Source organism: Oryzias latipes, chromosome 5 (genome assembly GCF_053564925.1).
Source record: "Oryzias latipes strain Hd-rR chromosome 5, Olatipes_Hd-rR_3.1".
Taxonomy (NCBI): domain Eukaryota; kingdom Metazoa; phylum Chordata; class Actinopteri; order Beloniformes; family Adrianichthyidae; genus Oryzias; species Oryzias latipes.
In genome coordinates, this window is record NC_136241.1 from 30,623,219 (window position 1) to 30,637,978 (window position 14,760).

The 14,760-nt window shown below is 40.5% G+C and overlaps 1 protein-coding gene across 2 annotated transcripts; it reads left to right on the forward strand.

Annotated features, from left to right (window-relative positions):
• The first annotated feature begins 8,016 nt into the window (after positions 1-8,016).
• Positions 8,017-13,803, forward strand: LOC101167033 (lumican). 2 transcript variants are annotated; one of them, XM_078948116.1, is made up of 5 exons: positions 8,017-8,132; positions 10,181-10,502; positions 10,623-10,947; positions 12,387-12,704; positions 13,555-13,803. In XM_078948116.1, exons 2-5 carry the CDS (start codon positions 10,197-10,199, stop codon positions 13,704-13,706), a joined length of 1,101 nt encoding a protein of 366 aa, XP_078804242.1. In that variant the 5' UTR covers positions 8,017-8,132; positions 10,181-10,196; the 3' UTR covers positions 13,707-13,803. The 2 variants fall into 2 exon arrangements, with proteins under 2 accessions (XP_078804242.1, XP_004069310.1); XM_004069262.5 differs by having other exon boundaries at positions 8,088-8,269.
• Positions 13,804-14,760: the final 957 nt, after the last annotated feature.

The window sequence follows — 14,760 nt, forward strand, 5'->3', positions numbered from 1 at the left end:
CTTTGAATTAGACTCATTCTGGAAGCAGTCTAATTATTTTGAAGTTTCTTTTTGGTTCATTAACTATCGAAAAAATGAAGTCATCTTTGTTAAGTTCATCACATTACGCCTTACTCACAGGAATGAGAGAGTTTTTTTTTATTTGTCTGGATCTGTGGTGGGCCGTAGACAGGAGCGGCCACACCTTAAAGCAGTGCTTCTCAATTATTTTTTGCAAGGCCCCCCTGAGAAAAAGAACCCTTGTGCTATCTTAGATGACCCCACCCTGACATTGACGTGTTCTCCCTACCATGACAAAGGTGGAGTAACCCTTGTGCTATCCTAGGCACTTTAACATTGGGAGTTGGGTCATCTAGACCCACTAGACAGTGCTCTGAACCTTTTTTCTTCAATGATTTGTGATCTTCACTGGTGTCCATGGATTACATGGAATCTTTACACCTTTATCCACCTTTGTCATGGTAGGAAGAACACGTCAATGTAAGGGTGATGTCTTGAAATGATGCAGACACAGCGGCCCTCAAAGCCTGGAGTTGCCCGTCGTTGGTCCACACTCTTGTAGTGAGGTGCGAGCAGGGCTGGCCCTGGTCTTCCGGGGGCCCTAAGCGAAATTTAATTTGTGGGCCCTCTAACTGATCAGCAGCACCAACAAACTGTAATGAGTTTTTTTCTTGGTAATGTTAGAGAGCAGATAGTCTTGATATTTAATGCCCGAGCCGTAGAACGGCGTTGTGACGTTCCCCTCGCTGAGTGGAGGGTGAATTGTTACAAAGCAATGCACGTAACTGACGTGGTTCATTTCCATCAGCCACCTGCCTAGAACGCTGCCCTGCTGGTAGAAACGTGTGTTGCAGGCTATGAATGTTGAAATTTAATATTTATTCTACACATTCTTACAGCATTGGAAAACGTTAAGAATGTTTGTGTCTTGTTTTTCCTCCTACAAAAACCATATTAAAACAAAAAATATATTACTCTGCCCCATCTTTTTACATTTTCGAACATTTTTGAAAATGCTCCAGGGAGCCACTATGGCAGCACTAAAGAGCTGCATACTAACCCCCGTACTAACCCATTAGGGGACAGCGCATCATGTGTACCAGGGACGGCCATTTTCTCTGAACACAATTTTTAGAGAACATTCTAAAAATCGTTTTTGTCTTCCGGTTATTTATGACACAAGTCTCCAACTTGAACTAAAATTTAAGAGCTTCAGGGAGGGGCTGCTAGGTTGTCTGGTCTGGTCAGTCTGGTCCTCAGGAGTTAATCCTCTATTCTTTGTGTGAATTAAACAAAATCCTTGTTGGTTTGTGAGGAAACTAAAAATTGTTTCTCTTTTAATAAAAATGTTTTTGCCTGTAATTTTCATATCCTTATAAATTCTTCTGTTTTTCTTTTTACCTATTGTTCAGCAAACTTTGCATATTATGTACATACATCTCAAATAAAATTGGAAAAAAAGGAGTTGTTTGGAATGTCATTTAATGCAAATGACAGCAAGTAAAAAAACAAACTTTGAACTGAAGTAAAGTTTAAGTGTTTTATTTGAGAACTGGATACTAAAATATTTTTTATGTTTTTTCAAAATGTTTTCGGAAAAAAAAAAGAAAAAAAATGTTTTTTTCAGTTTACATATTTTGCAGACCACATGTTTTTTACACTTTTGCAGCTGTATTTATTTAATATTTAATATTTATTTCTTTATTTAATAAGAATCTCATTTTTGATAATCATTTTTCATAATAATTTTAGTAATATTTTTAATTATTTAATATGAATGTCATTTGTGATGTCCTTTTTTGATGTTATATTATATAGATTATTTTCTGAATGTCGTTTTGCTGCCACAGAAGGGGGCAGAAGCTGAAGCTTCTGCAGCTGAAGCTGCAGAAGCTGAAGCCCCCTTTCCTGCCGTCCTGACTCCTCCTAGCCGCAGCTTGAATTGTGAGGCGACTGAACACCTTGATGTCCCTGACTGGGACTTGAACCTGCACTCTCCCGCTTCAAGGACAGAAACACTCCCACTGTGCTAATCTGTCTACAGCAGAACTGTGTTGCTTTGTTCCTTTGAACTTTGAGCTGATGACTGTCAAGGAGCGGAAAAAAACGAAAACAACAAAAATTGAGACGGGGAATTGAACCAGCGCTTCTCTGCTTTGGGGATCAAGTCAGTTCCATCGCACTATTCTGTACATCAGTCAGGATTTGGTCGATCACCATTTTTCCTCCATCTGGTGCTTTCTGGGATTTGAACCTGCACCTTCTTGCTCTACTGTCTCCTTTCATCTCCATCAGTGGAACCTTGAAGCTGAAGTTTGATTGACAGTTGACGACCTCACATCACCAGTTGCTGCTGCTTCACCGGAAGTGTTTTGTGTGTTTTTTTCCTTAAAAGAGCGTTGGTTCACATCCTGAAAGTGGATCACGGGTGGATGGAGGCTTTGGTGAAGCGTGTGATAGAAACTCATGTGTTTACTTTGTTCTTTTTCTCCAAGCAGGAACTCTTTCTTTTGCTGATGATGCAGCCATATTACTTTTTTGATGGGAGTATAATCTTCATACGCCGTCATTAAAATCTGCGACTCCGTCTCACTAAAGTATGGCGCTCTCTATTTAATTACATTATTTTTTTCTGTTAACCAGGTACGGTGCAGTTTTCTCATTTTATCATGTTCTTTTTGTGTTACTTTACATGCTGTGGGGGGAAGGTGCTAATGAGAATGCGCACTGAGACTGCTGCGAGCTCTGGCCGAGGGAGATAAAAACAGAAGAAACTCTGGACAGCATCGTGAATTTTTGTTTTCTGTTAACCAAGATTAAAAGTGATTGACTCAGCATCCAAGCGTGGTCTTTTATTCACTGGAACACAACGCAGAGCAGAAAACTCCACCCAGTTACAGCAGCACCGCACCGTTACCAACCTGCTAACAGGTTATGGGCCCAGGAGACGCCTGAGACTATAAAGTGTGTTTTCCACTTTTGTGAGGAAGTTGACACCGTGAGCAGACGAACAGCTGATACAAGCCGCTGGTCCCGGCTTCTGTTCGACGGAGATGAGAAGAACTATGACCTATGGGAAACCAAGTTCTTGGGTCACCTTCGACTAAAAGGGTTGAAAGACGCCATTCTGAATGCGCCTGACCCTGATGATGACGATGAGGATCCAGCTAAAAATGCGGAGGCATGTGCTGAACTGATCCAGTTTCTGGATGACAAGAGCCTGTCGCTGGTGATGCATGAGGCAGCAGATGACGGCCGCAAGGCGCTACAGATTCTGAGAGACACCTACCAAAATAAAGGAAAGCCTCGCATCATCAGTCAGTTTAAAACTGAACTGACTTCACTAAAAAAGCCGGACAATGACAGCGTCACAGAATATATAATCGGCGCTGAGACCGCGATCACGGCCTTGAGAAACGCAGGTGAAACCCTGAGCAATGGTCTGCTGGTTGCCATGGTCCTGAATGGGCTACCTGAGTCATTACAACCATTTGCAATCCATGTGACACAACAGGACGAGACCGTGTCATTTGCAAAGTTTAAAACAAAGCTACGGAGCTGTGAGGACACTGAAAAGATGCGCGCAACCGCAGCAGGTGACAACGTGATGAATGCCCGCATGCACCAGAGGGAGACCTGCCAGCCCAGGTGAGCGAGGAGCAGAGAAGGTGACAAAGGACTTTGTATGCTTCTGATGCGGCCTGTAGGGACACCTGGCCAGAACCTGCCAGCGCAAACTGTGGTGCAGCTTGTGCAAAAGCAGCACGCACCGGGACAGCACCTGCAGACGCAGACAGCACCTGCAGACGCAGACAGCGCAGATGACGAGACGACGCACACAAAGCCTGCAGCGAGACGATAAACCAGGAGAAGGAGTTCGCTTTCCGAGTGAGCGAGGGAGCAGATATTAGATGGTCGACTGTGGAGCAACTTCACATATCATCACTGATCACAGGAAGTTCAGACGTTTTGATGAGAACTTCCAGGCTGGACCACACTGTGTGGCGTGGTCTGGCTGACGGCACAAAGTGTAAAGGGGTGGCGGAGCGTCGTGGGGATGCGGAGGTCTGTCTGATTGACAGCAGAGGCAAATTTAATTTGTGGGCCCTCTAACTGATGAGCAGCACCAACAAAATGCAACTGTTATTGTAATATAAATGAGATGTCTCTATACCTATATTTTGTGAATGTATTATTGTTGCTGCTGAAGAATTGAATACAGTTTATTGCTTGCATGTTGGATGCACATTTAGTGGTGCCAAAAAAATTTAAAAGTGAAAAGAAAAAAATATGAATGAAAAATGTATATAGATGTATATTTTTTAATGTAACATTAGGCCCTCAACAAATGAAATTCACAAAACTCCAACTCATTAAAAACAGCAACTTAATAGAAAATCAAATAACGATAAAACAATCCAAAATAAAGAACACAACAGCTCAATGATGGGGATTTTGGAAAGTCAGAGTCTTTATCCATCTGAAAAGGACCTCTTTGCACCAAATCCATTGTTACTGGATCAGAGAGTGTGGTTGGCCGTTCAGCTGGACCAAACTTACCAGCAGCAGCATCAGCGTTTTCCCTTTCAACAGAAGATGTGGTGACAGGAGTTTCTTCTGCAGTTAAAAAACAAGCATTATTATTATACAATTATCAATGATAAAGCTAATAAAATAAGAATACTAATAATAGTTTACTGGCTCATTTAAAATCTGTGTGCAGGTTTTTCACAATTTCATGATCTTTTTATATATTTATGAAAGATTGGTTGTTTGATTGTATTTTTGCATGAGGTCATATTTGTTTATTTAAATATGAACAATTTGGGACTTCATTCTCTTCAGCTGTTGTTTATGAAAAAAGGGGTTATACAAACACTGTTTTTTAAAATACTTTACATGCTATTAAAGTTACCTGAGATGACATCTTCAGTGATGTCAGGAACATCTTGGGATGTGGATGCTGCACCACCTCCAATACTTTTTGAGAGCAGAAGAAACTGTTGGCTGGGAAGAAACTGTGCAAAACATCCTCATTATGTAAAACCAAAACTGCAAAATACAAATAAGAAATAAATGTACCCATTTATAAATAATAAATGTGAACACTAATTTGAGTAGAAATGGAAATATTATAATTTATACACTTCTTTATTATTATTTTGTATGTTCATAATTTTAAAATTAGTACATTTATTTTGTTCATCATTTATAAATGAGAAAATGTATTTCCTGTTTGTATTTGGCAGTTTTGATTCTCCATATTTCATGCTAATGCAAGATTTAAGACACACTCATTGTTGTAAAAGTCAGACTACCTGACTGTCTATAACAGATAAACAGCAGTTTTTATACTGACATAAACCGGAAAATGCAGATCGCACTAATTGACTAAATATGTGTTATCAGCAAAATAATTAGCCAATACGATAACGTGAGTTAAATCATTTATCAGCCACCGTTGTCATTATTTACTTTTCTCTGCTCTCCGCCGTTTTGAAAGGTCATGTCTGACCTCATCTTGGAAACTTGGGTATCAGAATTATTTTCTAGTTTTCCATTGGAAATTACGACAAACGGGATAGTTTTGTGCAATCTTCACCTCGGATTGATTAGTATTTTACGTAAATCGCGCAGCTGCACAGAAAGGCAGGAGAAGAATACGGCCCCAACATCCTCCAAACTTACCTTGTGACTGATGTTTAAATTCTTCATCTTTTTTAAGCTCCTGATGGATAAAGTCTCTTTGGCATAAAGTTCTCTTGTTGTTGCGTTGATCAGAGTGACAAAATGCGCTCGTTTTTTTTCTTTTTCCAGACTTTATTGAAACAAAATGCGCTCGTAAATGTACACTGTGCCAGGCTCAGATGAAATGATGTTGACCAATCGTTGCTAAGAGTGGCGTAACGTCATCATTTGGGTTGCCAGATTGGTTCAGGTGTGTTGAAGGGGGCGATCATTAAAGTGCAGCCAACTTTCTTTTGCACAACATTCAGAGCGCACATTGGTTTTGCCACTTCGGGGCCCTGGTGGTGGCGGGGGCCCTACGCGGCTGCGTATTTGGCGTATAGGGAGGGCCGGCCATGGGTGCGAGTACTGGCTTCTGACTGATGGCACGCAAATGCTGCATGCAGTGAGTGTGCAGGTTAGGTGCCCGTAGAATACCCACACCAACTACACTCTGATTGCCCAACAGTCAGGCTCCACACACGGGACACCCAGGGAAGTGCACGCCTTTCACTTGAAGATCACTAATGTATAAAGTGATATGTAACCCTTATGCTATCGTAGGCACTTTAACATTGGGAGTTGGGTCATCTAGACCCACTAGACAGTGCTCTGAACCTTTTTTCTTCAATGATTTGTGAACCTCACTGGTGTCCATGGATTACATGAAATCTTTCCACCTTTATCCACCTTTGTCATGGTAGGGAGAACACGTCAATGTGAGGGTGGGTCATCTGAAATAGCACAAGGGTTAAGCATACAAATTGCAAACAAAACTTTCTAAGACACAAAAAGTGCTGCAAACGCAAACACTTATTTTTTGAAAGCATAAAAAAAGTGTTTGAAAGCAAATATTTAATATTTTCATTTGCTACTTTAAAAGTTTTGTTTGCAATGTGGTGGTATAAATATCACTTCATACTAACAGGCTTTTTGTGAAGTGCACAGGGCTCAGGGATTGAATAAAACTAAAAAATGTCATACGACGTGCCTGCATCTCACTACAACCACTATTACTTCATCCTGACATACCCTTCAGTTGTTTAAGTGTTCACTATAACCTGATGCCTGAACACCCATGGAATTTAGTTATCTTTTGCATTTTTTGGCTGTAACCCTTGTGGTATCTATTTTAGGCACTTTAACAATGGGAGTTGGGTCATCTAGACCCACTAGACAGTGCTCTGAACCCTTTTTCTTCAATGATTTGTGAACCTCACTGGTGTCCATATATAACATGAAATCTTTCCACCTTTATCCACCTTTGTCATGGTAGGGAGAACACGTCAGTGTACGGGTGGGGTCATCTAAGATAGCTCAAGGGCTTATGGGGTTCTCAACAATCTTAAAATTTTGTGTGGCCCACCTATTTGACTTGAACAGAATAGCCCATTTTTCACCCATGCGCAGCCCGCATCTCTCCACAAGGGCAACTGTGACTAAAGCATGAATTTCACAGAAATGTGCTGTTTTTTTTTGTTTTTGTTTCAAAAAGGGTAATTTAGGACCCAAATAAAAGAAAGTTACAGATATATTTTAACCCATCAACATTTGACAAACGTTAATCATAAAAAAGCCCCCCCCCCTCCCCCCCCATAAAGTTCTGTATTTTATTGCAGTTTATGCCAGTGCAATAACAACAAAACAAATGTAACACTCATGAAAGGAAGATGTTTTAACAGTTCTGTACCTTACATGTTAAATGTTCCATGTTTGTATGTTTCTTCTTTTTCACCTGCCTCAGGACATGTAATTTGGCACGTGCTAATTATGACATATTTATGTATTGCTATGCTAAAACATTTATGAATGTGCACTGTCCTAATTTAAATAAAAATAAATATGGATGTTTTACTGCATCATTTTCCTAGAGGGAGCTCTTTTTCGTTCTCCAAATTTCCTCTCGTCTCTCTCCTCCAGGATTTGGGGCAAAAACAGTCTGGAAACATTTTGCACCCTCTTGCACAGATGCTTGCAAGGCATTCATTCCTTTAGCACACACACAGACAGACACACGCACACACATCACAAACTTATGTACACTCGTATAAAGAATGGTCTCCTTGGCTCCCCAGGTACTTTTTGGCTAAAAGATATCCGATCCAAACACTTACAGACCCACAGTACTGACAGTTACACACAGGCCCACAATTACACACACAATTTAATTTGTGATCTCTTGATTTTTACTCTCACTAAAGCTTCAGATCCTGATTTATGTCCTCTTCTCACATGTATACTGTCATATGTCTGCAAGCCTCTCCACCATAGGTTGTGGGTTGAGTGGGCTCGTTACTGCGGGCTCAGAGAGGGGGGAAAGAGGGGACGTAAGTGAGAAAAGATTATGGAGGAGGTCTGCTGTCTGGGTTGTGGCCAGTGTTTGAGGAGGAGGAATCTCTTAGACGGTGGGCAAACATCCCTGGTAGCTCGTCCCACATAAACACACACTTGTACACAGAAACACACACCCACACAGGTAAGGAGGGTTTCACTGGGAGTGTAGGACAAAACTGTGCCTGTTTGATACCTGCTCACCAAACAGGTAAGTGTCTGCCTGCGGATTGTTTCTGTTCTGAAGGTATTCTAACTGGAAATAATTAGTGTTGGCTCATTTTCTTGTCCTTTCCTGGACAAGACAAGAAAATGCATGTATGTGGTTTGTTAGAGCTCGTCAAAGCAGCCAAACGTTGAACAGTGTCAACTTCCTGATGATTCAAATGCTAATGGATGCCGTACTTAAAGCCAAAGGCAGAAACGTTTTGTGATGTGTGTCATTTATGCATGTAGTTGACTGGAATGTTAAAAAGTCTGAGTTAAAAGAAGCTTGTGTTTATATAGTGAGAATAGCAGAGCAAACGTGCTAATAGTAATGTGTATTTCCTTTCTTGGCATGTAAGCTACTTTTAAAACAAAAAGCTCCAAAATATCTACATGTAAACCGCATATGGAATAAAATCATCCATCCATCCATTTTCTCAACCCACTATAACCCTTTTCAGGGTCACAGGGTTGCCGGAGCCTGTCCCGGCTACTATTGGGCAAAGACTTTTCTTCTTCGATAGCTTATTGAATTGGACCCGGTTTTGTGGTTGTCATGGGAACAACACCACAGTCCATGGTGTGCTGACAACAGAAACGTTCCATGTGAGTTTGGATTGAGGCTCTTAGTTGGTGACCTTGGACCAGTCGAGAAAAAATAAATCCCATTAGCAGCTACAACCACAGTTAGGAGTCTGACACTGAACACTCATATCTATCCGGAGTTTAGGAGGAAGAAAAACGCCATATTTGCTGTGGTGCTCAGTTTAATAGGGACCATTGACTGCGTATGGGAACGCATCAAACGCAATACGGATGCTGCCTAATTGGATTGAGAAATCGTCAGAAAGCAGTGATTGGTTCGAGTCAGTTTGAGTCTATATTTCTGTGGCAACCACTCTTTCCAATCAGGAGTGAGCTTGTTAGAAGGCCACACCCCTTCACTGAACTAAAAGCGGGCTCGAGAGAATCTGTCAATCAAATGCTCAGTTCAGTATATATATATATATATATATATATATATATATATATATATATATGTATACATATATACAACATATACAACACATGTATATATGTATATACATGTTGTATATATGTACATATATACATAAAAAAAAAAAACGCCCCTCTCGCCCTCCGCGGGTGGTTTCTTCTCCAAGCTCGGGTCCTCTACCAGAGGCCTGGGAGCTTGAGGGTCCTGCGCAGTATCTTAGCTGTTCCCAGCACTGCGCTTTTCTGGACTGAGAGGTGTGAGGTCTTTCCAGGTATCTGTTGTAGCCACTCCTCCAGCTTGGGGGTTACTTATATATATATATATATATATATATATATATATATATATATATATATATATATATATATATATATATATATATATATATATACTGTATTTATATAATTTTTTTTTCATGGCCTGTGATCTATCCACACTTTCATTGGGTCGTGCTTGATGCACTGGGCTCCCCTGGTATATTATAACAAACTGTTACATGATAAAACAGGGAGATATTGTTTTGAGATTTTCTTTTTTGTTTCTATATTGCCCGGTCAAAGGTTACACACATTTTTCTTTGAAGGAACCTTGTTTTAAGAACTCGTCAGCCTTACATCATCATGTTCAGACTACTGCAACATCACAGACCAAAGTTTAGAGCTTGATTACTCGCGTTGAGCTGTGTTTGAATCCTCCTAAAGTGATTAGAGATTAATCAAAGCCACTGGGATCATCTTATTGTAAACATTATTTTAGCATTTGGCCTTTAGCCATCCATAGACCCAGGATGACACAAAAGCTTTTCCAGCCTAGTTGAATCTCACATCAAAAAATGTATGCAAATAAAAAAAAGTTTAAAACTTACAACTTTTGCAGGAGTTTTGTCAAAAATTTGCAACAATTTTGTTTAAATTTCAGGAGTTCCTCACCAACAATGGCTTTCCTGTCCTGCCTCGTGTTGGTGCTGTTGTGTTGCCCTGGAACATTGGAGGCCACTTTAATCGGCGAATCAGACTATGGGGGCGTCCCTCTGTGGATTAACCGCCTGCTGGGTGAGCCGAGCGTGCTGAGTCTGCAGGGGCGGATGGACCGGGGCTGGTTCCAAGCTAGCAACCCCCAGGCTTGTCCGGAGCAGTGTGACTGCCCCATCCAGTGGCCCACATCTCTGTACTGTGACCACAGAGGTCTCAAACAGGTTCCTGAAATCCTGCCAGAGACCACTCAGTACCTCTTTTTACAGGTATGAACATCCAAACGATGTTGTCTGTCAAATCTCCAAATCCAAGACAACTCCTTTGCCCTTTTTATTTTATTTTAGTTCTTCTAAAAATATAAACGAGACAAATTCTGCTGTTCACAGGGTAACAACATCTCCTCCCTGTCCTCCTCTGTCCTGGCCAACCTCACTGGGCTGCGCTGGCTCATCCTGGACAACAACCAGCTGGAAAGCGAGGAGCTGGAGGAGACTTTTTTACACAACCAGACCCATTTGCACAATCTCTTTGCCAATCACAATCACTTGAGCTCAGTACCTAGTTCGCTACCAGCTGGACTCAAGCAGCTGAGACTTGCTCACAACCGCATCAGCAGCATCCGTCCAGGAACTTTCCAGAACCTGAAGAACTTAACGCTGCTGCTGCTGCAGGGGAACAGGCTGCAGATCATCGCAGAGGGAGACCTCAAAGGTTGTGTAAGGTGTCATTTCTCAATTGTGAATGTGCCATGGTAAAGGAGGAGACCAAACTGTAAGGCTAAAAAAATCTTTTACTGTTTCCTTTTGAAAGATTTCAATCTACCGGTAAATTAGGTAAAATACAGACTATTACAGAAAGAAATGCAGGAAATTACTTATCAAAGTCCAATCAGTTCAGGTGGTTTTGTTGGATTTAATATTAGGTTAAACTTTCCAAAGACTTTGTCAATTTGACACAAAAGCAAAACACAGGAATTGAAAAAATGATGGAAAAAAAACAGCAAAGAGTATGCCGGTTAAGGTTCCTTATAAATCTATTTAATCTATCTACATCTTGAAGTTAAGTCATTGTATCTGGACTTCAAATCTTCTCTCTTGAGCTGTTTCACCATCCATCAACATGTTCAAAACAGCAATAACGGTTTGAATTTTAATATGATATGGGCCATATCAACTATTTTCAAATGAAAAACTTAAGTGTATCAAAATCTTAATAAGACTTCATTAGATGTTTATATAAATAATTTTGATTCTGTGACATTTTAAACTTCTATAGAGAAATAAACAGCTGTCACTCAGTCGTTCTAATGTCAGAATAACCATTCTTGCTCTGATACCTTTTCTTTAACATGTTGTTTCCAAGCCTAAATTGTTTTCATGATATTTTTTCTGCAGTGCAAGCTTTCAGTTGCCAGCTGGCCCCACATCCATCATTCAAAGTGTTTGATTGGCAGATTCTCCACACCCCTTTCACTTTCAAGTAATGTTGAATGGTTGCCACAGAAACAATGACTCATTCCGTTGCCTACTGGCGTCATCTGGCTCCAGCACAGCGATGTCCGTATCGCAAAAAAAACAAACAAATGCAGACTGAGTTGACTCTATTTCATTGGAGCCACAAATAAGCCATTTTCTATGGATGACATCACAGTCGCTCCAGGTCTCAGATACATTCAATGATGTAAATGTAGATTTCTCTTGGCTCTGAACTGTGTTGGGTTTTATTACTATTTACATCAGTTTAAATATCCTCCTGGGTACCAGCAATGCAAATCTGTCCCTTTGTAGAAGACATTTCTAAACCGGAATGTCTCCCAACCACTCAATGATCTCCTTTTGATATCTACAGAGAACAGTTGGATCTTTACAATATTAACAAATTGGAAGGAGTGGGCTCTGGTAATTGTAGTTTTTGGTGGATTTAAAAAAGTTTTGACAGTAAAATTCTGGTCTTAAATGTCATCTGATCATTTGGGAGGCAGATGCAAACTTAATACATTTTGCTGCATTTTAGTGTGATGTATCTGGGATTGTTGATGTCAAAAAACACCAAAAACATGATTTTCATTGGAGTGGGTCTTCAAAGCAAAAAACTGTTCATTAGAAATACGTTTTGGATCAATCTAAATGTGCCTTCTTGTCTTCCCGTAGGCCTCATCCATCTAAACCTGCTGGATCTGAGTGGAAATTTGTTTTCAACTGTCCCCCGGCACTTGCCTCCATCTGTCCAGCAGCTCTACCTGTCAAACAACTCTTTCTCTGATCTGGGGGAGGACAGCTTTGCGGACTTTGACAACCTTAAATATCTTCGTCTCAGTCGCTGTGGCCTGGAAAGCCGTGGTGTTCCCCCCCAGGTCTTTAACTCCTCCAGTCTGGTGGAGCTGGACCTCTCTTACAACAAACTGACCAGGATACCCAGTGTCCCCAGCACCCTGCAGCACCTCTACCTGGAGGCTAATCAAATTCAAGGTGATGTGTACTTTGACTGGGAGAACAAATGCATTCCGGTTTCATCTTTAAAAGTCCTAAAATACCTTATGGTTGTTCAGAAACATCAAACAGTGGTGGAAAGGATGAGATGTGGAAAAGGTGACAAAACATTGCACAGTCTGAACACAGTTGTCCTCATGGGTTGGGCAGTAAGGCAGCAAAAAGATTACAAAAAGACATGGAACATTGAAAGTTAAGGGTGGAGCAGCAGAGAAAATGGGGTAATTCTGGTTGGATGGATGAATGAGAGGAAGGTGGGGTTGGAAAAGGGAGCAGGGAAGAGTGAGGGAACATCTGTGACAGATTCAGAGGTAAGAGCGCCAGATGAGCAGGAAGCACATGCTGTTCCCCTCTGCGGTCTCCCCATCCTTCTGGCTGTTTGACTTTCCGCCCTTTAACTAGTATCACTAGTTTCAACCAAACCGTGGCTCACGTTAGAACCGAACATTGACAATCTAAGGTGCAGCTTTAGATCTAGAAATGTGAACTGTTTTCCAGTTTGTCCGTCTGAGCAGCAGACAGAGAGTTGTTTTTAAGATCCAGACAGACAAACACCAATAAACACACATCATCGTCTAGCTAGGGCTGCAGCAGTTCCTGCTGGTTGCCGCCAGCAGAGTGAGCTCACCCAGACTCTGCTGCTGAACTGCCAGATACAAAAAAAAGAAGAGCTGTGGCTCTCTCTGCTCCTGTTTTCACCACTGCATTCTTCTCTGAGAAGAAGCTTTACTAAAACAGATCATGCTCGCAGCGGGACCCAGAGTTTCAAGAAAATCTGATACGTTTTCAAAAGTTGAAACGCTCCTCTCTGTTTTTTATTTTTCTCCAGAGTTCAATCTGACAAGTTTCTGCAGAGAGACGGGACCTCTGTCGTACTCCAGGTTGAAGTTCCTCAGACTGGACGGGAATAAACTGACTTACAACCAGCTGCCCCAAGACTGGGTCTACTGCCTGCGTGTGATTCAGAGCATTTACATATGACTCCAGTGTACCACTAAATGTTCATCTGGTGCAAGAAAGAGGTGTTTTGTTACTCTGCTCTGCAGCTCTACTTTAGAATAAAGGTTGAAACTACAAATGATGACTCTGATTTTGCTTTTTATGGAATGTACACATAAAGTAAGCTTTTTTTTTGTGAAAATAAGAAAACGGGTGCAGCTTAAGAGCAAATTCCACAAAATTCCCCCTGAAAATCTAAACAAATAACTAGATAAAAGATAACCAAAAATGACAAAAAAATATTTTTCAAGTCAAACTGACTCCACCAAAGGAGTTAAACACAATAAGACAATAAGAATTAATTTTCACAGATTTAAATAACTATCCATCCATCCATCCATCCATCAATCCATATTCTTAACCTGCTATATCCCTTTCGGGGTCATGGGGATGCCGGAGCCTGTTCTAGCTACTGTTCGGCAATAGCGGGGTATACACCAGCCTTATAAATAACTAACAAATTAAAAAAATGTTTTTTTTATCTTTCTCCAGTAGTTTCCCATAACCCTTTTGGAAAAATGTCACATTTGGAAAAAACTTTGAGAAAGCGTGCTCTAGACACTTTGAAGGAACCAAAAAAAGAAATTTTATCTTCATTTTTTACAAAATCTTTGCATGAATGCCTCTAAATTACTTCCTGACCAGAATCTTTCCTGGCCTAAAATGATTATTTGTAACTTAAATTTCAAAAATACGAATCATGTTTTTTAGTCATTTTATTTTCTGTGAAGTTTTCCTGTCAGAAGCAAAAAAAATAGGCAGCAAATGTTGATGAGAAAAGCAGACGTGTGGATTTAAATGTTTAGCAAAACCTCCCAAAATCTGATAAAACTTTAAACTTCTTTCCATCCATAAGTTTTTGAGAAAAAGTATGAAAGGAGCTAAAAAATATAGACTGCAATAATTTAAATGTAATACTTTTTAAAAAACATAATTCCAACATTTGTCCAAAACACACAATATAATGTGCATCTGACAAAAAATGACAAAAATGTTCACATGACAAAAAGTAAAAAGTAAACCTCTGCAGCTTATA